Source organism: Chiloscyllium plagiosum, chromosome 15 (genome assembly GCF_004010195.1).
Source record: "Chiloscyllium plagiosum isolate BGI_BamShark_2017 chromosome 15, ASM401019v2, whole genome shotgun sequence".
NCBI classification, from domain to species: Eukaryota; Metazoa; Chordata; class Chondrichthyes; order Orectolobiformes; family Hemiscylliidae; genus Chiloscyllium; species Chiloscyllium plagiosum.
Genome location: NC_057724.1, coordinates 51,382,332 through 51,407,768, shown reverse-complemented (window position 1 = coordinate 51,407,768; position 25,437 = coordinate 51,382,332). Strand labels below are relative to the sequence as shown.

At 37.3% G+C, this 25,437-nt stretch overlaps 1 protein-coding gene across 3 annotated transcripts in view; it reads left to right on the top strand.

Moving 5' to 3' along the window:
- thoc2 (THO complex 2) overlaps positions 1-25,437 on the top strand; it is a 143,494-nt gene that overhangs the window by 96,022 nt on the left and 22,035 nt on the right. For all 3 annotated transcript variants that reach the window (XM_043704869.1, XM_043704870.1, XM_043704871.1), the window contains 11 exons: positions 1,926-2,201; positions 2,648-2,789; positions 4,103-4,260; positions 4,352-4,480; positions 4,620-4,751; positions 7,131-7,315; positions 11,650-11,834; positions 12,835-12,940; positions 14,986-15,428; positions 17,402-17,460; positions 18,874-18,909. In XM_043704869.1, the coding sequence (XP_043560804.1) occupies positions 1,926-2,201; positions 2,648-2,789; positions 4,103-4,260; positions 4,352-4,480; positions 4,620-4,751; positions 7,131-7,315; positions 11,650-11,834; positions 12,835-12,940; positions 14,986-15,428; positions 17,402-17,460; positions 18,874-18,909 (1,851 nt within the window). The remainder of the gene's footprint in view (positions 1-1,925; positions 2,202-2,647; positions 2,790-4,102; positions 4,261-4,351; positions 4,481-4,619; positions 4,752-7,130; positions 7,316-11,649; positions 11,835-12,834; positions 12,941-14,985; positions 15,429-17,401; positions 17,461-18,873; positions 18,910-25,437) is intronic.

Sequence of the window (25,437 nt, the reverse complement as noted above, 5' to 3'; positions counted from 1 at the left end):
TCCGTGATTGTATGAAAGTATTTCACTCCTACTTTAAATATACTGTGATCAACTCTTTTTTTTGTAACTTCTCTTTTAAGGAGTCAAAGCAAATATTCTTCTGAACATTGCTCACATTATGTGAATCTGCTTAAGCACAATTTAGATATTTTCTAATAACTTGTTAAACAATGTTATTATGCACCTTTGGAACAAGTTGGACCTGAACCCAGGTCTTCTGGCTTAGAGGTAGGGACATTATCTCTGTGCAACAAGAGCCCTCTTAAGCACAGTCTATACCCTGGATAGGAAATGCTTTTAGAATTGAGGTGATTCAAGGTACCTTGAGAATATTTAATTAATTTTATACAGAAATAAAATATTAGTGAAAATCTTGATTAACGAGGAAAGTCATCTTTTGTCAAAAGAATAAACCTTGGAATTTCCAGACTAATTTTCCAATTTTTGTCTGTATAGTGGAAATTAGCTAAAAGATTTATAGTGAAAGTTCTGTCTCTCGAAAATGACCATTACAGATTAAAAGCTTAACGTGTAATTACAACATAACAAGCAATTATTTCCAGGAAATCCTTTTTTCAAGCTTCTTCAGGATAGTATTGTGTTAGAACTAAAGAAAAATTTTTACTTTCTTACAGAACTATTTTCATCTAGCTTATTTAATAAAACCTGTGTTTGTATTACCAGTGCCAAGACTGATCTGTAATGTAATTCTATACAGCTAAGTTTGCACTTGAGTCACAAAAATCAGTCAACTTCAGGTTTAAAATTAATAAATGATCTAGCAAACACTGTTCACAAAATTGACTTGCAAACGTATAGCACCCTTTGCAAGTAGTGTTTCTTTTTGTACCTTTCTTTGCCAGTCTCCTAAATGGACCATGTTGTTTGTTCCATTTCAAAAGGCGCAAACTTGTGTTAATGTGTTCTCCTGATTTAGTTTGCCTATTAGGTTTCAAATTTGACAACCAAAGGCATCCAGTACTCTGATCAATCTGAAGGACAAAGCTAAACTCGATCTCCTTTAACCAGTTGTCTGCATTAGCTGTCTGTGCATTGTAACTTATTTTTTTTGCCATAATCCTATATGTGTTTTTGTTTGCATAATCACCTAATGTCCTCTTCAATGCCTCAATTGTACCTCTCTACATGCTTCCAGGCAATGCTTTCCAGGTCTTAATTACTTGTGCACAAAAAATTGTTTCACTTTGCATTTACAACTTTTCCAAAATACTTGAAAACGAGTAAAATAATATTTAAGTGGGAGTTGGAACTAAAACTTAAGGGTCAACGGTGGTGGGTAACCAGTGGAGATACATGCAAATACTAGATTACGTTATTTACTACTATTGACTAAGTTTTGAAACATGCTGCCTTAACCCTAGATGCTGATCAGTGCTGATATGAAAACTTTCTTCTGACATCAGCCCAAAGATGCCCTTTCATAAGCTTTAGCCTGTGTTTCTTTATTCTAGTGGTGTATTTGTAAGTTATGAAATACATTTATTTGAAATACATTGCATAATTCTAAAGATGCCTGTACCATCTGTCTGAAAGCAAGTGTCAAGATCTTAAGTTTGTATCCAACCTTATATGCTGGAGATCAGCATTTCTGGCCCTTTACTGGAACTTTGAGTAAATGTGAATTTATTGGCTCAGAGCTGATGAGCTGTGGTAAAGTGGAGACATTCACTACTGATCACATGAAGGAATGTATAAGATTTAATCACAGTTCCCCACCTAACCCCCCCCCCCGCCCAAAGGCCGCTGTTAAAATCAACACGTTCCATGTGCGAAGAAGCACCAGAAAGAGGGAGTATGAGTAGATAACTATAGTAAGGGAAAAATGTAGTAAACCATGTTGGTTGTTTCTACAGCAAGTTTACTGTATCTGAAAAACAAAAATGTGTTTGCCTCCTTCTTTCTAGTCCAAATATGATGAACTGAAGAAAGCTGAAAAGGGGAACAAACAACAACAAAAAGTTCACAAGTATATCAATGCATGTGAATTAGTGATGGCACCTGTGCACGATGCTGTGGTCTCCCTTCACCCTCCCAAAGTATGGGATGATATCAGCCCTCAGTTCTATGCCACATTTTGGTCTCTTTCCATGTATGACCTTGCTGTCCCCAGCTCAAGTTATGACCGAGAAGTAAACAAATTGAAGGTCCAAATGAAAGCAATTGATGACAATCAGGAAATGGTAAGTATACAAAAAATATATTTTCTGTGAAATGCTTCTATTTGATTTCAATGTTTTCTGTCAACTGCCTTAAAACAGTTATTGGTCAAAGGCTTGTAATTTCTGTTGTAAAGTTTTTCATCACTGTTTAATTAAATGTTTAGAATATTCATTACAATTGGTTATTGTCATTATTGTTCTGCCTTATGGTTTTGAGGAGCAGATCATTGTTGGAGCACATGACTGAAACAGTTTAATTTCTTAGAATTGCTATTTTAAGTAAAACAAATTCACAGGGCCTAATATTACTTATGTTCAACTGAATATAAACAACATTACATAGATAAGTATTTTGAAGTTCAAATGTTAAATTTTAACAAGTAGAAACTACATTTTAGAGGTTCTAGTTTAAATTTTTATCCCTTGCAGTGCTGCATTGACAGCTTTTAATATTTTTTCTCAACCAGCCACTAAATAAGAAAAAGAAAGAAAAAGAACGCTGCACGGCTTTACAAGACAAACTCCAAGAAGAAGAAAAGAAGCAGTTAGAGCATGCCCATAGAATTCTGCAGAGATTAAAGCTTGAAAAGGACAACTGGCTACTTGCTAGTGAGTAGTAACAGAGGTTTAAATAACTCAGTATGTTTGAGAAATGAAAAATTAATAAAAATGAGTAGCTGAATGGTTAGCATAATACTTATAAATAGCTAGTGTTCCATGCGTTTGAATAGATTTGGTGCAGAATCATGCACAGTTTTTTATTCATTGTGGCTGGCCAGCATTTATTGCATTTATTGAGAGAGGGTGGTGAGCTACCTTCTTGAACTGCTGTAATCCATTTGCTATGGGTTTAATGCCATTATGGAGGGAATTCCAGGATTTTTATCCAGCCTGAGTGAAAGAATGGCAATATATTTCCAAGTCAAGATGATGAGGGGAGCTTGCGGGTGATTGCGTTACACAAGTCTTGCTTGGAGCTCCCAGTGTTTAATTTCGTGGATCTCAAAGCCAGCTTGCAGCATTCAGTTGCGAAGCAATATTTAGAGTAACCTGGATATGCAGACTCTGACAGCTAATTGAATCTTGTATGATTTTTGCATCCTTTTTTCACCATTCTTCCAGAAGAGGTTGCAATATAGTTTGACACATTTATGGTCACCTTTCTTCATCTTTGAGTAAAATGCTAGTCGTTTGGGAAGGTGCCATTGATGACCAGTGTCTGCATGCTAGTTTTAACATAACAATCCGTTTTAATCTTTCATGATAAATCAGTACACTGCAGCAATGCATCGTTGGCAGTTCTCACATCAGTTATTTTATGATCTCGTGCATGTAGACAATAAATATAGCCATGAGACTTTTACCTGCTAAGGTTCAAAATGCTCAGATAATATTGGCTCCTTACGCTTGGTAAAAAGTATTTCCATCTTTATCTTCTGATCCATGGCTGAAAGATGTGATGAATATATTTCATTGCTGACTATTTTTTAATTTAGCTTTTCCAAGTAGTGCATCTGCATGTGTTGTTATTGATGATTCATCTTAACTCTGGTGTTTTAGCAGAACATAGTGTAGATCCAGGTATAGAATGGGGTTTGGCACAAATTTGAACATGAGTGGCAGAGTTTTGAATGCTTTTATCACTCTGCAAGGCTGCCCTTCCCCTTTATAGTTTAGAGATCTTCAAGCCATTGCCAAAACCATTTGATTTCATATTGACTGGGATTTTAATTTGACTTGATTGTACTGTTATATTTTTGGTATATTTAGAGTTGAATTTTCTCCACTTGATTAAATTTAACATAAGATTTAATATGAAAATGGTCATTTTTCTCAGGCGGGTGCAAATTCTTGATTGTCATGTTATTTTCTTCATTTATAAGACATCCGTTTAATGATATTTGTTTTATATTTTCCCTCAGAATCAACCAAAAATGAGACCATCACAAAATTCCTCCAATTGTGCATCTTCCCAAGGTGTATTTTCTCAGCTATAGATGCAGTTTACTGCGCTAAGTTTGTAGAATTAGTTCATCAGCTGAAGACACCGAACTTTTCAACACTTCTGTGTTATGATCGGGTAACAAAGCTTTAATAAAACTTTAAAAAAAAAATCAATTTTGTTACTTTTGAAGTGTTGCAAATTATAAGGCATATTTTCTTGTGCTTAGGTCTTTTCGGACATTATTTATACTGTTGCAAGTTGCACAGAAAATGAGGCCAGTCGGTATGGAAGGTTTCTCTGTAGCATGTTGGAGACGGTCACCAAATGGCACAGTGATAGAACAATATATGATAAGGTAATCTTTTATGATGTTTTAGATGTGGTTTATTTCTTTGTTCCCATCTCACTTAGTGAACAAAGAGTTTTCAATGTAACCATCTGTCATTTTGTCTCGGCTTTAAGCTTCTATGCTCTTTTTCTCTTCTCTTTTCTAGGAATGTGGAAATTACCCAGGGTTTCTCACAATATTACGAGCAAGTGGATTTGATGGAGGAAACAAGGCTGACCAATTAGATTATGAAAATTTCAGACACGTTGTACATAAATGGCATTACAAATTAACCAAAGTAAGCTTTGCCTCTTATAAATGTTCACCTAGAATGAATCAAATATATGCCACTGCTGACATTAGTTGAGTTTGGGATAGGTTGGTAGCAGATGGTGAAAAAGTGGATTATATTCTGCACCTTGTTTTGAAAATTGCAAATGATAGAAATGCCCAGTCAACATCCAGTAATTCTGGAAGAGCTGTTGTGCAGAGATGAGTCTTTTCACTAACGAAATGTTGTCAAGCCAAAATGATTTTGTCTCCCACAGAAATGAGTCATGTCGATATGAATTTCAATGCTGGTATGATGCAAGGATGTAGACTGTATGTTGTTATGACTGACTGATCATTTTAACTGCACATTACTTTGCTGCTCACAGTAGATAGAATAATGACTGTACTCAACTAGCCCATACTTACAAAACTCAAGATATTATGTCTGACGTGCGGTATGATACTGCAATTGCTGAATAGTCCCATGTGTGCTAAGAATTACATTCATGAACAACTTAAGATCTCAGTCAAGCTCACAATGGGCTTCCTCACTGTTTTTAGAAGTTGCATATATTTATGCAGAGGGACATGATTCCTTCAAGAAAAAGGAAATTGTCCTGGGATCATGCCATTCTTGAAATAAACAAATGCTTAGAATTCAATAATATTTTGCGTTTTCAATGGCAACATCTTGACTAATCGAAATCGATCTTCCAACCATTTGGTACCCTTTTTCTGTGGGGATAAGTGTTGCTCTCTTTGAAAGTTGGCATTCATGCATTTGTCCTAATGAGTTTAACATGCCAAGTTTCAACAGTGTTTCTCTCTCTTTTTTTAAATCAGTGAGACTTTCCAATTCAACTTCTTAGTCGTAATTCTTTGACCATGAAAAATGAATTTTGCATTGGTGGAATATTGGATTTCTTCTTTGATAAATGTTGATAGATTTTCCATAGAAGCAGTTTGCTACTTCACCTTTTGCAGTGATTCTGTATGTATGTTCCCAACCTTTGATTCCTTTTAAAATAAAAAAGTCAAAACTCAGAAAGCTAGCACACAGGTGCAGCGGTCATCAGGAAGGCTCATGGGATATTGACCTTATTTGAAGGGGTTGTAAAATATGAGTGTGCTGGTCTTGCTGCAGGTGTACAAGGTGCTTTTGAGACCACATTTGGGGTGTTGTGAGCAGTTTAGTCCCCTTATGTATTAAAATATGTCATTTCATTGGAAGCAGTTCAGAAAAAAAGTTCAATAGGCTGATCCCTGATATGGAGGGATTATTTTCTGAGCAAAAATTAAACAGGTTGGGACTTTAATCACTGGAATTTAGAAGAATGAGAGGTGATCTCGTTGAAACTTGTGGAGTTTTAAAGAGCTCGACAGGGTAAATGCGAAGGGGATGTTTTTCTTCATAGGAGAGTCTAGGACCAGAAGGCAAAGTCTCAGAATAAAGGGCAAAGTTTTTATTTTGGGACTTTGAATTGTATTCTTGTTGAGATCTGAAGTGTGACTTTTGGTATGTAGTGATTTGTGTTTGTGTGATTGACAAAAAAGTTTTATTAGAGAATAATGTAGTGAGTTTTTCTTATTTGAAATTTTATTGCTTGTGGGAAAATTTGTTGAACAAACATTAGATTTTCTTGAATTCAGATAAACTGTCGCTTTATTTCATGCCAGTTTTATTATTAGCAGAAAGAATGAGGTGTTTCTTCAATTTTATTTAATTAGTGGGGTTTTGAAGAGGTTGAGGTTCAGTGTGCCTCTCACTTTTTGATATATCAAACCTTCCAGTCCAAATAGCATCCTAGTAAATCTTTTCTGCACTCTTTCTAGTTTAATTTTATCCTTTCAACACTAGGGTGACCAAGAACTGCATGCAGTACTCCAAATGTGGCCTTATCAATGTCTTATACAGCTGCAGTAAGATGTCCCAACTCTTGTACTCAGTTCTATGACAGATGAAAGCTAGCATTCCAAAAGTCACCTCACCACCCAGTCTCCATGTGACTCTACTTTCAAGGAGCGTAAACCTGTACCCCTAGATCTCTTTGTTCTATAACAACGCCCCCACCCCTGGCCTCCAGCCCCACCATTACTTGTATAAGTCGTGCCTTGGTTTGCCCTACCATAATGCAACACCTTGTTTGTCCTTTTTATTGTTGACTCAAATCTCTACTTAATATTATCCATTGCAAAGATCTGGCTTTTTTTTTAAATTGGATGAATCTGAGCTGGGGAGATTATACATATTGCATCTGGCCATACAGGTTGCTTTCTGCTTGCTCAACAAAAATTAACTCTGGCTCTAGGAGTAAATATATTTAAATACTGCATATGTTATATATACAGATAATGTAAGCCAGATATAGAAGCTGTTGTCCAACTATTGTTTTTCTTATTTTAGGCATCTGTGCACTGCCTTGAAACTGGCGAGTATGTTCATATCCGGAACATATTGATCGTGTTGACTAAAGTCCTCCCTTGGTATCCCAAAGTATTGAATCTAGGTCAAGCATTGGAGCGAAGAGTGCATAAAATTTGTCAAGAAGAAAAGGAGAAAAGGCCTGATCTCTATGCTCTAGCTATGGGGTAACAAAGTGAAATCAAATGAATGTGAATTAATACAAAGTAGTTCAATGAAAGAGATCTGTTTCATGTTTAAACACGAGTTCTCAGCTGTGTTAGCTTAGAATTGAATTAGTTTTTGCCATGCATGGATTAATACCAGCATTAAAGTAACTGAGAAAATCTAAATTAATGACCTAAAAATTGCGAAAAATTAAGGGGAGTCTCATGTTGCTTGTTGTTTCTGACCAAGTGCCACAGTGAGTTCAGGTTCAGGAAAGGCTGCAGCTCAACACTGAAATTAACTGATTGCTGTCAGAAAGCATCTTTCCTTTGCTATCTGATAACAATAGTGTTTTACCCTCTGAATCCTCATGCATTGAGTGGCATAAAGTTCCTGTACTTGCACTGCAGAAGCAAAGTAAATTCATTGCAGCAAGTTATGATGAGATGATCATTTCATTACTGCTAATGAGCCCCATGTCACTGAAAATTCATTATTGTAAATGTGAAGTGTCATTCCTTGGAATATTTTGATCTAAGCCTATCCACAATCAACAAGGTACAAATAAGGCATTTCTCTTGATGAGTGCAGCTCTAATACAACTGAAGAAACTTGAAACCATACAGGACAAAGCTGGCTGGTTGATTGCCACCACTTCCAAAAACATTTAATCCCTCCACCATTTGTGAGTAGTAACTTGCACCATCTACATGAAGCACTGCAGCAATTCACCAAGATTGCTTAGATAGCACCTATCAAACCCACAACCAGTATCGTCTAGAAGGACTGTGGCAACTGAAGGTTCCCATCCAAGCAACTGATCATATTTGGTTGTTCTGTCAGGGTCACTGGCATTCCCTCCTGTCCACCATTGTGTGTATTGCTGCACCAAATGCACTGCAGTGGTTATAGAAGACCGCTCACCACCACCTTCTCAAGGGTAACTAGGAACGGGCAATAAATCCTGGTTCCACGAGCAATGCAAACATCCCACTAATGAATAGAAGAAAATTTTTCAAGTTTTTTTTATTGTCCAAACTTTCATCCCCTTTGTTTAATTCTGTATGACATTTGACTCTGGATTTTTAATGTTTATTAATGGGATACACCTATTACTCCCAAGGCGAGCATTGTGTTGCCCCACCCTAGCTGCTGAAGGAACAATCAAAGTTGACTGAATTTCTGTTCCTTCCTGGATGGATATTAGTGAACTGGCTGTGTTGGTAGACGGTAAACAGTAGTTTCAAGTTCACCATGAGACATGCTTTTTATTTCAGATTTTTTGTTGAATTCAGATTTCACTATCTTCTATAGTGGGATTCAAACCCGGGTTCTAGATTACAATGTCTTTGCTACCAATTTACACTGATTTCTCATTTTTGTTTAATTCATTGATGAGCTAAGACAGCATTTATTGCCCATCTCAATTGCCCTTGGAAAAAGTGGTGGTGAGCTAGTAAGAGTCAACCACATTGCTATGGGTCTGGAGTCACATGTTGGCCAGACCAGGTAAGGATAGCAGTTCCCTTCTCTCAAGGACATTAGTGAACAAGATAGGTTTTGTGATGATCAGCAACAGTTTCATGGTCATCAATAAACTCTTAATTCCAGATTTTAATAGAACTGAAATTCCGCCATTATTTTATTGAATTCAGATCCCTCCTCCAAACCCCCCCCCCCTCCACCACCACCTCATGGCAGATTTTAATCTGAGCTCTGAGAACGTTACCTGGGTCTCTGAATTTTAACAGTCTGCCGATAATATTACTAGGCCATCACTTCCCCTAAGTTTGAAGGATTCTGAACCTTGTAGTGAAATTTGATTGGTGAAAGTCATACCAAGTTTCTTTCCTTATTCATTCCAGTCATGAATGCCCTGGAGAGGATGGAATGCATCTTCCACCTTACATTTATGTACACCTAACATAAACTGGAATGGCATGATCAACAAACAATGTGTGCAGCTTGTTGGCTTCTTACTGTAATTTTTGGGCCATTATCTTTATTGAGTCTTAGTAAAATTTAATTTGAAATTAAGACTCTAAGTTCCAGAGTTTGTGACTGCATGCACTTCCTGCTGAGGTAGAAAGTAATTGTTTGAAAATTTTGCTGAACAATCCAGTTTAAAAAAAAACTAAATACAATTTATCTTTTTGAAATCATTGGTATGAAGTTTCCAGGTCACTGAGCAAATATATGTGTTGCATTAATGGTTATTGAATTACTGAGTGAGTTGAATTTGCTGCAATGAACCAGGCAGTTTAGATTTGAAATAAAACTTCTAAATGTGAAACTGCAGCTTAACCTGGGTGAGTCAAGTAAAGCCATTATAAAGATCATATTTCTTAGCAACTGCAAGGATGAGAATGTACTTTTGTAAATTGCCTTTTTATATTCCAGGGGTAGCAAGCCCACTTTTTAAACAAAACTTGAAATTTGTCAACTTGGCGCAAGCCAAGGATTAAATGTGAAGCCTGTTCTCATAATTCAATAAGTCTTCTATTGGTAAAAGAGTGGTGGATTATCTATATAAAAATCCATGTGCATGAAGCTGTTCTGTCCCAATCCAAATTCAAAAGGGCAAAAGTGTCTTACTTTTTCTTGGCATATTTTGTCTTTTAATTTTTTAAGCCTTTTGTAATATCATATATCTTGTCGTTTTTATGTCTAAGAGGCTAAAATTGCATTTTAATGCAGTTTTTTAGTTAGTTTGGCCTATATGAAATTTTTGATCATTGCAATGTTTATCTGAGCTTTAGTCTCGGAATAACTATAAAAGCAAACAGTCACTGTGATCCAGAGAAAACTGAAAACCTGATGTTAAAGTATTATCTTTAAATAGCCCCTTTCGTAACTTGAGCTGTCCCATAGTACTTCCCAGCCATTACAGTTATGTTGAGGTGTCATCAATACTGTCATTTTTGGACTTGTATCTTCTTACCTGAGCATAAGCCTCATAATAGTAAGAATTGTTGATGTTTGATTTGATACATGTTCTGAATGCGCAGCTTTCTGTTAACTATGTGTCTGGAATGCCCTTTGGTGTCATGGGTAACCGAACTGCTTGGTACTAGGTCGTTCAAACCAGATGGGCTCGTGGTTTTTTTTTACTGGTTAATGTTGATCTAGCTCATCTCAGCCTTTCAGCAGCGAGGTGCAAGGAGAAAATTAAGTCAGGCTTGGTGTGCTAGAATTGTTGAGATCAAGTTTGACCATTGATCATGATAAAGTTTTCTGGTATTAGCTCATCTCAAATGCAAAGAATGGTCATGTAGATGATTCCTGGAAGTATGCTGCAAATTGTTAGATCTGTGTTCTTGTATATTTGTCGTTTTAGGAGAAGGAAGGGAAGAAAATCCTGGAGGGAGAAACGATCCTGTGTATGTTTAACACTAGGTGGCTCTGTTATTCCATGTAAAGATGTTAAATAGTATTTTCAATATTTAGTATTCACTCAGTGACAGAAAATTGGTCTATAAAATCATATTTTGCCAAAAAAATTGCAATTATGTGTACTTTCAGTATGTTTCAAATACTTGTGGCTTTTTATTATTTGATCCTCAATCAAATGGCTTATACGGTTTTGATTTTTGTTTTGTTGGTTCCCCTTCAGCAGTCTCTTATTTCTTTCAATTATTTCTGAGTGATATTTAACTTTGGGCAATTAATGGAAGAACAGTGCAGTTTGCTTTCCAGCAGCCTAATTGGTTACAATATTTTCAATCTGTCTATTTGCACAGTGACCAAACCTGACCTAGCCATCTTGGAGAATTTTGAGTCAGCATCTGGACTTAATTTAGATTTTTGCTAAGCCAAATCTTGATGCATTTAAAGGGTTATAAATCGAGAACAAATACAGCAAATTTAATGTGTATTGTACATTTAAATTTCTATTATACAAAAATTCAGAGCGTTTTAGGTTTTTGTTTGGTTTGAAGAATATAGTGAGTGTTTTGTACCCTTTCGCAAATGGGATTATAAAATCTTTCAGAGATAAGACTTGTTCAAATTCAGCTACTTTTGAAGACTTAGCTGAGATGAGTGACCTAAGTCAAATCATTCAGAATGTAGACAGTACTGGAGCGGCTGCTTCACGATGCCTCTGGGAATTCTAGAAAAGTTGAAAGCTGTGCCATTCTGCCATTCTCATTCAAAATGAGCTATGTTTGGGTATCGGATATGATTCTTTAAAGTGCTTTGAGAAGCTCCACATTGCGTATGAGATTTCCATTCAACAATTAATGCTTTTATTTTAGAGCATGCAAATTGAATAGTTGTTATTTTGTAACTCCATTGATGGTTGTCTGTCAAGATACTTTTTCTTTGCTTGTTTAACACTTTGTGCGACTTGCAGCTATTCTGGCCAGTTGAAAAGTAGGAAACCATACATGGTTCCTGAAAATGAATTCCACCACAAAGATCCCCCAGCAAGGAGTGCAACGCCTGCAACAGTTCAAAATGGACCAGGCACAGTCACACAACCTGCTGCAGCAACTACCAATGCAGCTAAAGCAGAAGAAGGCACAAATGAGGAGACTGGTATTTACAATTGCTTGACTGATTATGCCAATTAAAACTCAACCAACTAATCATCTTTGTTCAAGATTTCATCAGATTTGTAATTCAGGAAAAATATTTATGGGGCTAGTATAATTCTTCATCTACATTGAGTTTGGTGACCTCAGTCTTATGAGCTTCTTTTGTTGCATATATGCTTAGTGGTCAAAAGCCAGTCTTTCCTATCAAACAGCACATATTTATGGATATTGGATAAAGATCGGATAAAGGTTCACAGTGAGGTCCACTGTGATTAAGTACCCTTGGCAAAGCAGTTTTACAATGCTAAATGCAGCTTATCAGGGCTTTATGGGACAATTGATGACTGCAGCCAAATTCTGTGGTGCCTTCAGGAGAGAAGTGGAGGGGAAAATTAACAGTAATTTATCTTTAACTTGAGCTAAGTTGTAAATTCTTTGTGTGAATCCTGAGTATCTGATATGAAATGAAGGCAGTTAAAGAATTTAAATCGCAGATTAGTCATAAACCCATTGAATGGCCGAATAGGCTGATGAGGTGAAATGGCCTTCTGCTCATTTTGTTTCAGATCCAAATTGATTTGTATAGTGATGAGTCAAGCTTTTGGGGACATTTGAAGGAGACTGGATTTCTTGGAGATACTGGGAGCCAGATTAACTTCCTGGAGATGGAAGACATTTGGGCCCAGGATTTCAAACAAGCTTAGAGGTGTCCATCTGAAGAAGCAGCAGCAGGTCACCCTGTCGCAGGGTCAATGCCCTTAGTCCACAGTGATTGTCCAGCTGCTGAGGCTATTTGTTTCTTTTCTTTAAAGACTTCATCTTCTCGTGTCAAGATAAATTGATTGTTTGGGAATAACTTCTGATTAAATATAGATATGGAGTATATATATGTTTGAGTTTTGCCTTTTAAAAATTCTTCGTATACTTGTATGAGCTTGCAAAACAAGACTCCCATCTTGAATGGAATGAACTGAAATGTCTGTTCTATTTTATTCTTTTAGCAGATAAACTGAAGGAGAAATCTCAGAGTGCCATTAAAGTTACTAACAAAGCTGCTAATGCAACACCCAAAGTCACAGCCAGCAATGGAAGTAATGCTGTAAATAGGTGAGAATTTGACTTTACACTGGAATTGCTGATACTTTTTATTTAATGATAGCTCATCACGTAGGAATCTCAATGTGCTCCCTGTTATAAATTATTTTTGAAGTAAGCTATCATTTAGGATTGAATTAAAGAGAAATTTCTTGATTGAGATTTAGAGTTATAGAGTCAATAAGCATGGAAACAGACACTTTGGTCCAACCATGTTCCCATACTAGTCTCACCTGCCGACGCTCGGCCCATATCCCTCCAAATCTTTTCCTTTTCATAAACTTATCCAAATGTCACTGAAATGTTGTAACGGTATCTGCATCCACCACTTTGTCTAGCAGTTCTTTCTACAAACGAATCACTCTTGTTTTTTTAAAAAGAAGTTTCCCCATCTATCCTTTCTAAATCTTTGTCCTCTCAACTTAAAAAATGCCCCCTAATTTTGAAATCCCCCACCCTCAAAAAAGACCCTTGTCATCCACCTAATCTATGCCCTTCATGATTTTATAAACTCAATAAGGTTAGTCCTCCACCTCTCACGCTCCAGTGGAAAAAATCCTAGCCTTTTCAGTATATTTTTATAGCTCAACCCCTCCACTCCACGCAACATCAAAGAACAAAGAAAATTTATGCCCAGAAACAGGCTCTTCGCCCTTCCAAGCCTGAACTGATCCAAATCCACTGTCTAAACCTATCGCCTAATTCCTAAACATCTGTATCCCTCTCCTCCTCACCTACTCATGCATCTGTCCAGACGCAACTTAAACAAATCTACTGTACCTGCCTCTACTACCTCTGCAGGTAACACGTTCCAGGCACCTACCACCCTTTGTGTAAAGTACTTTGCGCGTGTATCCCCCTTAAACTTTTTACCTCTCACCTTGAATGCATGATCTCTCGTTATTGAATCCCTCACCCTGGGAAAAAGCTTATCTCTCTCCACCCTGTCTGCACCCTTCATGATTTTGTAGACCTCAATCAGGTCCCCCCTCAATCTCCTTTTTTCTAATGAAATCAATCCTAACCTACTCAACCTCTCTTCATAGCTAGCACCTTCCATACCAGGCAACATCCTCGTAAACCTTCTTTGCACCCTCTCCAAAGCGTCTACATCCTTTTAGTAATGTGGCGATCAAAACGATACACAGTATTCTAAATGCGGCCAAACCAAAGTCTTGTACAATTTTAACATGACCTGCCAGCTCTTATACTCAATACTCCGTCCGATGAAGGTAAGCATACCATATGCCTTCTTGGTCACTCTATCTAACTGTGCAGCCACCTTCAGGGTACATGGACCTGAACTCCCAGACCTCTCTGCTCATTAACTTTTCCCAAGGCTCTTCCGCTTACAGTATAGTTCGCTCCAGAATTGGACTTGCCAAAATGCATTACCTCACATTTGCCTGGATTGAACTCCATCTGCCACTTTTTTTTTTGATTAGATTACTTAGTGTGGAAACAGGCCCTTCAGCCCAACAAGTACTCTCCACCTAACTCTCCAGTCTATTTATATTCTCCTGTATTCTTTAACAGTCCCCTATGCTTTCTGTTATTCCACCAATCTTCATGCCATCTGCCAACTTACTGATCAGACCAACAATGCACTCTTCCAGATCATTTATGTATCTCACAAATAAGAGTGGCCCCAGCACAGATCCCTGTGGAACACCACTGGTCGCCTTACTCCATTTCAAGAAATTCCCTTCAACTACTCTGTCTCCTGTTGCTCAACTAGTTCTTCATCCACCTAGCTAGAACACAATGTGACTTCACTTTCTCCAGTAGTTTGCCACGGAGAAACAAATCTTCTCAAAAATCACTGTCAAACTAAAGGTGTCATGGGAAGAAAACAGAAGTCTAATGTTGAGATAGAGGATCTGCTGTGATCCTGTTGCATATTGGTGGCCTTGGTGAGCTGAATGGCCTACTGCTATCTTCTGTGTTCCAGGTGAAACTGAGTTTTCACAAAAGATAGAGTCATCCACTCGTGCCTAGTGCATTAACCAGTATATAATGTGGGAACTATTTTGATGTACTTTACGTTTTTTTTCCAGCAACAAAGTAACAAAAGAGAAGGAAGAAAAAGAAAAAAGTGGGAAAGAAAGAGACAAGGAGAAGACAATTCCAGCTGTCCCTCCAGAGGCAAAAACAACAGTTAAAGATGCAAAGGAGAAATTGAAAGAAGAACGGGCAAACAAAGAGGAAAAAGTACGGGAGACCAAGGAGAAAACACCAAAAGCTGAAAAAGAGAAGGAGAAAGAGAAAATCAGGAAGGAAGAGAAGACAGCAAAGGATGATAAATCCAGGTCGACATCCAGTTGTCCTGAAACAAAGCCACACTCGGAAAAGGAGAAAGAAAAGGAACCATCCAAGGAGAGAGATGCACTAAAGGAAGCCAAATCCAAAGAAAGTCACACAGGCACTAAAGGAGAAAAAGCAGCTGCTGGGTCCTTGAAGTCCCCAGTTCCACGTTCAGAATCTTCAGAGTCTGAGAGGGGTAAGTTGAAATGATACTGCCTTCTACTTTATTTTAAAACTGTTTAAAGATCTTAAGCAAGTAATAAGATTGATGTCGTACTGATTCCAACAGCAAAGTATCCACAGTTCTTGTTTTGTAACATGGCTGTTTCATGACTTGCTGTGGGCTTTTGCCTGTCATGCAAACAACATTCATAGGATTTGGCAGAAGTGAGTTACTTCGTTTGATGAATTTTGCCAGTGCTTCTAAGAAACTTACAATATGTCATTTTTGACATTATCAAAAATAAAGCAATATGTTGATAGGTAAAATCATGAAAACATAATACCTTTCACTGGAAGACTGTGCTGAATTTGTTGAAGTGTGAAAATGCAAATCCAGCAGTGAGAATGGTGATAAGTCAGAAACTCTTCATCCATGAGATGGTGCAATCAGACTCTATGCTCTTGAACTAGGAAAGGAATGTGTCTTTATACTGTAACTTTTACAACCTTGTAATATCAAAAAGCAAATCACAGCCAATTAAATACTTTTAAAATGTGATTACTGTTCTAACATATACAACATGGCAACCTGACTTTGCTAACATAGAGGAAAACTCAGCAACCGGAATGAACAGAAAAATTGAAGCAGCAGGTATAAACTAATTTAGTCCAGATATCTCTTTGTAATAATATTGGGGAAAGAATAAACATTAGCCAGATCTGATGCAAATCCTTTGGTTTATTATGTGACGCTGCACAAGTATCAATCAGGATAGATAGGGTTTCATTTATTTAATGTCTCATTTGGAACACATCTCTTGGATCTTCACTGAAATTACTAAACAATATGAAATGCTCACCTTTTTGAAGTGGGAATCAAACTCATGGTGATTTGATTCAAACACAAGTATGTGGTAACAGAATCATCCTCAAATTGATGAGACCGAGCAAATCCCAGGAGGCTGAGATTGACTATGATCTGCCTCATTTAGATGTTTCTATTTATACCCTACTCCACTTCTCAATATGGCAAGATGTCCTCTTTACCCAGGTAAAAGATTTATAACTTATTTAAATTTAGTACATTTGTCAGAAGCCTATTTCAGAGGGTGAAGTATCTGACTGTTTGGTATTCAACTTGTCTAAAAACACCAAACTGTCTGCATGTCACCATGGTGGTTCTGTCACTGTCTATTTTGTCCATTTTGTTGTAAAAAACGTGTTGTAATTTTCAAGAGTGTGCATTTCTTCAAAGTCAATATTTAGCAGTCTTAACCCATTCACAAGTGTACAAGTACCACCCATCATTACCACCAAGTGTGCAAACAACTCATTAAAGTTTGATAACAAACAAGGACAAATGAGTGATGGCTGTAAATTGTGTAATAGGACCATCTCATGGGTGTTACAGTTATTATGCTGCAAGTGGGTGATGCTCAATCTAATCCGCAATGAGGTAAAATATGAGAACAAAGTGCAAACTCTTGACGGACTTCTAAATCCTTTCAATATTGCCCTTTTCTTGGTCTTGCTGTAAAGATTCAGACAATTGAGTCATGTCTATTGTATTTGAAATTTGGACAAAACAAAATTTTGACTTGATGACCATGAGACAGAATTGAAGTATTGAGTCTGAACCAGATTTGATGAGACTTGGTTTACAGTTCTCTTCAGAATTTTTTAAAAGAAAAATTAACTCACGTCTTCAGATAACTTCTTGACAGCGAATTTCCACAAGAACCTACACAATCACTGAGGCATCTATAATTTTCTTAGTTGTCTCATTCCTATTGTGATGTTTCATGACATGTGGAAAATATCTATCGGCTCTGTATTTTGTTTGTAAACAATAAATATTGATACCAATTAAAAAATGTATTTAGAATATAGCTAAGGAGAACTGTGTAAAGAGTAGTTTTTTTAAGTAACTTTTTTACATTTGCAATGTGCTGGAATCAGCAACTAGAATGTAGCAACATAATGACTGTAATAATTCTTCTGTTTCAGAACAAAAACGACGCAAGCTTGATTCCCACTCTTCACCGTCACATTCCACTACTGTAAAGGTTAGTATAGCCTAAGGAAGGCACCGTCAATATTAGGCTGTCCTATTTGGAATACCGATTTTCTGGAAATATTCGTCTTCCTTCAAGTGATACAAGGTGCACAGTGGAGCCTCTGGAGGTTTCTTTTAAATAGAAAATGCATTCATTTTCTTTATTGGACTTTTTAATAAGCAAATTTTATATAAAAGGCTTCAAGGACCTAGCGAAAATTGTAAATAGTAAGAGGAAAATGCAAGAATATTTTTCTCCGAAGTGCCTCAAAATTGTATTAAGTGGTCAGTTTTTGGAGAGCAATAATGCTACAAGCAAAATAGCTTCAAAGTGGAGTCGCAAACGAGGTGTCAGCACTGAGAGTGAAGAGTGTTTCAGCGCTGAAGAATCTTGGAGTTGTTCAGAATTACCGGATACCTCTGGATTCATGAGGCCTGCTGATGAGCATTCTACCAATTCGTACCTTCTAGGAAGGAAGTAATGGAGGGGATTCCATTAAAGTCTTAATATCTCCTTGGTGATCAGATCTCCTGTAGTTGTGTAAATTCTGTCAGCATGCAGCTGTTGTTAGTATCTTCCCTTCGTGGGTTTATTTTCCCTTGGGGGTGCCAGCCTTTTGAAACCTGCCTTAGGAAAAGCAGATATGGCAGCAAATCCCGCCTTCCAGCCAAGAGGGCCGATGGCATTCTACGCAGCACGAAACCTGGGTGTATCCTAATAGAAGAATCAGGGCAGATGCTTCCTTGCTTCGTTTGCTGTATTTATTTTAATGTAGATGAACCCCCACGAATCCTTGAATTTGCAGTGGGTTGAAACTTCGAGCTGTAAGTTCCAATTCCTGGATGCAGTGCACTGGAGGGAGGTTAAAGAGGCCATTGTGGTTTGTTGAGCTGCACCTATTTACAAAATTAACATTTTTTGCATTGAAGTTAATTGTTCACTTAGTATACTTACATGGGAAACAGTGTTCTATAATGTAATCAAATTTAAACATATAGTTAACTTGAAGTTGTGCATATTTGTTAATACAAACATTTTTACTTTAAATTTTATTATGCTGCATTTCTGGGGGGTTTCTTCTGTAATTGGTTTGTACATTAATGTAAATTAGCAATATAGTTAATATATGCACCACAGTCATGAATAACAAGATCAGACTTAGATTTAAATGATATACCTACACGAGTTAGAAAAACCATTTCTCTCATATCAAACTGTTTCCTGGTACACAGATTTTTAAATGCATTATTGTCAAGCTTTCTGTCTTGCCCAGTAAGCATAACAGTTCTTAAAGCCTAGTTCCTAAAGGTGTAACTGCATGTCAGAAGCAAGACATTACACAGGTCGTCAACTTGCATCCCAAAGTCCTCTGGTGTCTGAGAAGCGCCGCAGCTCATCTGTCATCTCCATTCATTCCTACAGGATGGTCTCGGAGATCACAAGGAATCTTCAGCAAAGGTTTGATATTTGAGCTTTATTTTGAGACTTGAGCCTTATTTTAACCATGTTACTTTTGTTGGTAAACTTCTGTGAGAAACACTGCATTTGTAATACTTTCATTTGCTGTAATTTTTGCAAGTATTTTGCTGCTTTGCATTTTACAACTATTTAGCAGAGTTTTTTCCTGGCAGTTCCCAAAATACTTCAGCTAAGTTGTGTTTTCTTAATTTTATGTTTCTACTTGAAATATTATTTGCTTCTGTTAAACTGAGCAAAGGTCTCAAAATGTTGATAGCATCAGCTTTTTTAAAGTGGTACACACTGAGCAGAAACATGTATTCTTGGTTTAGATCAGATGATAGATTCCATAAAATCCCTATAGTATGGAAACAAGACATTCGGCCCAACGAGTCCACGCTAACCATCTAAAGAGCATCCAACGCATACCCATCCCCCTACCGCATTCCTTTAACCCTGCATTTCCATGACTAATGCACCTAACCTATATATCGCTGAACACTCTGGGCAATTTAGATTAGACTCCCTACAGTGTGGAAACAGGCCCTTCGGCCCAACCTGTCCACACCGACCCTCCGAAGAGTAACCCACCCAGACCCATTTCACTCTAACCAATGCACCTAACACTATGGGCAGTTTAGCATGGCCAATTCACCCGACCTGCACATCTTTGGACTGTGGAAGGAAACCGGAGCACCCGGAGGAAACCCACACAGACACTGGGAGAATGAGCAAACTCCACGCAGACAGTCACCCAAGGCCGGAATCGAACTGGGGACCCTGGTGCTGTGAGGCAGCAGTGCTAGCCACCGTGCCGCCCCAAAATTTAGCTGCATGTGTATTCCACTTTATGTGAAGGGGATAAAAACATATTTTGAATCTTCATTACTGTTCAGGAATGTCTGCAAAAATATGAATGTAACATGAAGATTAGTTCAGGCTTGATTGTGGTGCCCTTCGCATTTGAATTGCTGACCAATGCAGTATGGTTAGATTCATTTGTGAGGAATAGCCTATGGATCGGTTACTGGGAGGGTAGGATGTCAGCAAAGGAGGTGAGGATGTGTTACGACCAGTGTCAGGCAAATTAAATACTATTACAAATCAGTCCCATCAAAACTAAAAGGAGAAAACTCAGGATGTACAAGTAGTGGGGGCAATAAGCAATGTAAGAAATTGGATTTGTGAAAACTCTCAGCAATTAGCTGGCTTTACAACTTGTGTTCAAAATTGAACTTTGATCTTTGCATAAAAGCAAAATGCTGCAAGTGCTGAAAATCTGAAATAAGAAACAAGAACATAATGTTGGAAAACTCAACAAGATAGGCAACATCTGAACAACAACAAAGTTAACATTTTAAATCAATTACTTTTCATCAGCACTTTCAAATCAAGCTCCAATGAAAACATTAACTCGGTTTCTGTCCATAGGTGTTGCCTGACTTGAATTCTTCCAGCAACTTTTGCGTTTGTTCTTTGTCGATTTGCACTACAATGATATTTGCAAGTAACTAAAAGTAACCTGAGAAGTGCACAAATTGAAAGGAATCTTCTGTTGATTTTGATGCAGTTTTGCACAAATACTGAACAAGCTTAAATTATGGCTCTTTTGCTAAAATGTTTTAGTTGCAAAAGTTTACAAATACCCTTGCAAAGTGCAAGGTTGACTTTATAAATATGATTGATAATTCTGGAAATAACACACTTCTAATTATGTATTAAGTGTTTCTTATGATAAACTACACTAGCTTGTTAGCTTGAGTTGGCATTTAAAGCACACCATAATAATCTTTGAAAATACAACCCAGTTTTCCAATGGTAAGTGTCTTTAAGTAAGCCGTCAGAACTGGGTTTCACCGGATCAGTAAGTCAATAGGGGTGATGTTCATTTTTAGTTGACAGATATCTATTGTATGCCCTTTTAGTCTTCTAAATATATTGACTATTATTGTACACCTTTGTGAAACATTGATTTTGTGAGTTTGATAGGGCAAAATTGTCACTCAAATTAATTACTGACTTGCAAAGCCCAAGGTAATTTTTCTTCCTTCAACCATCTACTTAAACAATCTAGATCAGTAGAAGAACTTAACATGTAGCAAACAATCTTTTTTAGTTGTATGTGTATGGTTTGACAGAAAATAGTTACATAAAATACTTTTGCAGATATTATGTATCTCTAATTATTTTAGTTTAGCTGGGGGGGGTGTTGGGATAATGTCATAGTGATAATGTCTGTGAAAGGATCTTTCTGTTACAGTAAAAGGTAAGGATGGTAAGATTAGGGAACAATGGATGAATAAAGATATGAAGTTCTAGTCAAGAATAACGAAGAATCGTACATTAGATATAGACAGCTGGGACCAAATGAATCTCTTGAAGGGTACAAAGAGTGTAGAGGGATTCTTAAGAGAGACTTCAGGAAGGCAAAGTGGAGATATGAGAGCCCTGGCAGATAAAATTAAGGATAATCAAAAGAGATTCTACAAGTACATAAAGAACAAAAGGGCAACTAGAGAGAAAATCAGACCCTTTAAAGATCAATAAGGATGTCTTTGTGTTGAGCCTTGGGAAATGGGAGAGATATTAAATGACTATTTTGTGACAGTTTTTACTGTGGCGAAAGAAATGGAAGGCTAGAGAACTCAGTGGGTGTGGGGAGGAATAAATATTCACATGAGAGAAGAGCAAGTATTGGAGGTTTTAAAACATAAGGGTGGATAAATCTCCGGCACCTGATCAAGTGTATTCTAGGATGTTGTGGGAAGTTAGAGAATTTCCTTCTGTTTTTGTTTGAGATTTCCAGCATCAGCAGTTCTTAAAATTTTCATTCAGGATAACATCATGTTAGCTTTCCTACTTTGGTTTGTAACGACTTTTACAATTCGTGTGCTAAGATTCCCAAATACTCTGTATCTTAGAGCTCTGCAATCCCTCATGACTTTGATAATATTTTTCATTCTTTTGCCAAACTGTACCAGTTTCCCACAGTATACTGCTTTTGCCACATACTTGTCCACTCAGTATCTTTTTATATTTGCTTCCTCACAACTTATTTTCTTACCTCTTGATTTGGAGGTGCCAGTGTTGGACTGGTGTGTACAAGGTTAAAAAATCACACAATACCAGGTTATAGTCCAACTGGTTTATTTAGAAGCGTTAGATTTCGCAGCGCTGCTCCTTCATTTGGTGGTTATCTTACCTGTCCTTGACTCATCATCAATTTTAGCACCTATAACTTCTGTCCGTTGGTTTAAAAAAAAAATGGAGACTTCTGAAGTCTGTGGCACACCAATCATTCAATATTACTAATCTGAAGCTAACCTGTTTAGGCCTGTTCTCTGGCTGGCTAACAGGAAGCAGTCTTTTATTCAGGCCAATCTATTGCCACCTGCACCATGAGCTTTTCTGGTTTATTTGCACAGATAGGGCAAACGTGATTCTCCATTCTTTGCGGCTTAATTTTGTGTACCATACATTTGCCCCAGTCACTTATTTTTTGAAAGAGCTGCTATTCAGCCAATTCAAACTGGCTTATTGAAAGATCAGTAGATAAGTGCAGTTGTTGAACATTATTTTATTCAAAGTCTAATTTCTAAAGTATAATACATATTTAAACACTGCACCGACCATTAGATTGGATGGACATAATCTTTTAAACTGATGATTTGGCTCATTCCAATGATGGAATATTTTTCTTAATTTGATTTCCCACATTCTATAGTTAAAGTTATAAATCTGAGAGTGGGAAATTCTAATGTATATGCTGTAGTGAATGAACAGTTAGCAAACTTATGAAATGCTGATGCTTTTTTCAACTGAAGTTTGAAATTATGGTGTTTCAGAAGGAGACCTGATAGTTTCCTCACTTGAGCATTGTGCAGGTTGCATGGTGTTTTCACTTCTTCTGACTGTTGCACTCATAGAATCTGCGAGAACCTCATCAAAACTCTGAGATCCTTAAATAATTTTGACATTGTCGTTATCCTCAGATTGTGGTCATAACTCTTTCTAAGAGGGATCAACTATGCATTCAAATTTCAGATTACACTTAGTATGGGGGTGACTGATGTGGCACTTATTTTTGAGTTGCTTCTAGCTGATTGTTCTGAGGAATACATTATGTTGTTATTTGAAAAGGAGGAGCAGTATTTCTACTTTTAGATTTGATTTAACATTATACCCTGCTTGGTTAGTTTAGTTCCTACTTAGAATTTTGCTAAAAAAATGAATATACCCTCAAAAACCAATTTTCCTGTTTCTTTATTTGATTTCCTGTTTCTTCTTAGCTTGCATACTTCTGTTTCCTTTTCTTCTTCTGCTTTCTTTTTCACCTTTATTTTCTTTCTCGGTCTTTTTCTTCTCTTCCTCTGTCTCTGTCTCTGTCCCTTTCTCCTAATCATCCCACCCTTTTTTATCCCATTCTCCCCAACCCCTCCCTCCCTCTCTTCCCATCCCACTCTCCTCCCCTTTCCCCAAGTATTAAAAAAAACTTATGCCAAAAAGGGAGCACACATTATTGCTTTTGTGTGTCCTGTCAAAGAGCTGCTGTACAATTGAGAATCCATAAGAAGTGCTATTCAAAAATGTTGGTTATTTTTCTTATAATTTAAAGGTGATTACTTTGACTTTGACCAACAGGCGAATTGAGCCAGGTCTTGGACTCTAATGGTTGTCAATCAATATGGGGTGAGATCTTTCACCTCGTTATTTTCCTTTCCAAGCTAGAGGTAGCACTGGTTAGTTTTCTGTCGCAACAAGCTTTAAATAAAAAAGACAATGATTGTGGGTGTTTACTGTTGATATTCTCCTTTTCTATCAAAATATTGGGCCTTGACTGTTGTATAGTTCGATAAACACAATGGACTGTACTTTCATATGGATGGGCATTTGTAAAACACCCTCTATACTCTTAAACTTGAAGGTTTATTCCTTGACAAGTTATTAAATAAATGAGCTGTTAATGATCAGAGAGGGAAACAGGGCATCTGAGGCTTAAATGAATAGACAACTCCAGACATTATCCCTTTAATCAATGAAGTTTAATAATTGGGAAATAAACAGCAGAGGTATGAAGAGAAACATGAATTAAAGGAGTTGAGTATAATATCCAATCATGTAAAGAAAGAGCAAAGAGGAATCAAAGGAAAAGCTATTCAAAAATCACATTTATTCAAATATTGCTGATTTGAAAACCTAGGATGTTATCACATACTTTTTCCTCATGTTTGGTGCCAAAGAGCCTAATTGACAGTCATTAACACATCACATTGTTAATAGGAGACATATGCTTGTAATTTCTCTCCTGAAATGCATATAGTGGGTTTAGTATATATCCAGTGTGCAAATACAGCAACTTAACGCCGTCCATTGCATTGCGACTGTGTCATTTTCTCAAAAATAATGGTTTAACCGTCATCCCAGCACATTCAGCAACTTTTGGATATTAACATTTAACTCTGAATCTGCTGTTTTGCTGATGCTTAATTAATGACAGTTATCATTGGCATCTTATTTGACACATTCTTTCCCAATACTGGTCACAGTATGAGTTACAAATAGTTCAAATTAAGTTCTCTGAGCTGTTGTTTGGGATCTTTATCTACTTGCAGAGGAAGTGTATCAGCTTTATACTGGTGCGCTGAAGCGTAACTTTTCCTTTAACAAAAGTAAATATATTGAAGCAGAACTTCTGATTATCATCTGAACAGATCCATCTGGCAGTCATCACATTGCACAATGTCCACTTATTATTCTTCTGTTTTTGGAGTCTGGCTGCTTCCATTGCGGCCTGTCCTTTAAGCTTTGATGCAGAATAGCAGGCAGTTTTGAGGTCTGGTTGGAGGATGAGCAGAAGATTGGATCTGGGGGTGAGGGGAGGTTTCAGAGTTTCTGTTGGGAGTGGAAAGGAATAAGTCATCTGTCTGTATGGGGTAGAGATTATTGGTATGGAATTTGAGTTTGATTGAGGTGAGGTGGGACAAGTCATAGAATCATATAGCATGAAACAGACCCTTCTGCCCAACTCATCTATGCCGACCAAATTTCCCAACTAAATTAGTCATATTTGCCTGTACTTTGCCCATATCCCTATAAATCTTTCCTGTTCATGTCCCTGTCTCAATGTCTTTTAAATGTTTTAACTGTACTCGTTGCACCACTTTCTCTGGCATCTCATTCCATGTACCACTTTTTGAAAAGGTTGCCTCTTGGGTCCCTTTTAAAATCTTTCCCCTGTTACCTTATACCTATGATCTCTAATTTTGACTCCCCTACCCTGAGGAGAAGACCTTTTGCTGTTCACCTTACATAAGCCCTTCATGATTTTATAAACTCAATATGGTCACCCCTCAACCACCTCCACCACTGAGGAAAAAAGTCCTAGCCTATTAAGCTTGTCCTTGTAACTAAACCAGCATCCTGGTAACATCATGGTAAATCTTTTCTGCACTCTCTCCAATTTAATAGTATCTTTCCTGCAGCAGTAATATGTTACTGGCTGTACACCTGACCCCTTGCTAAAGCAGA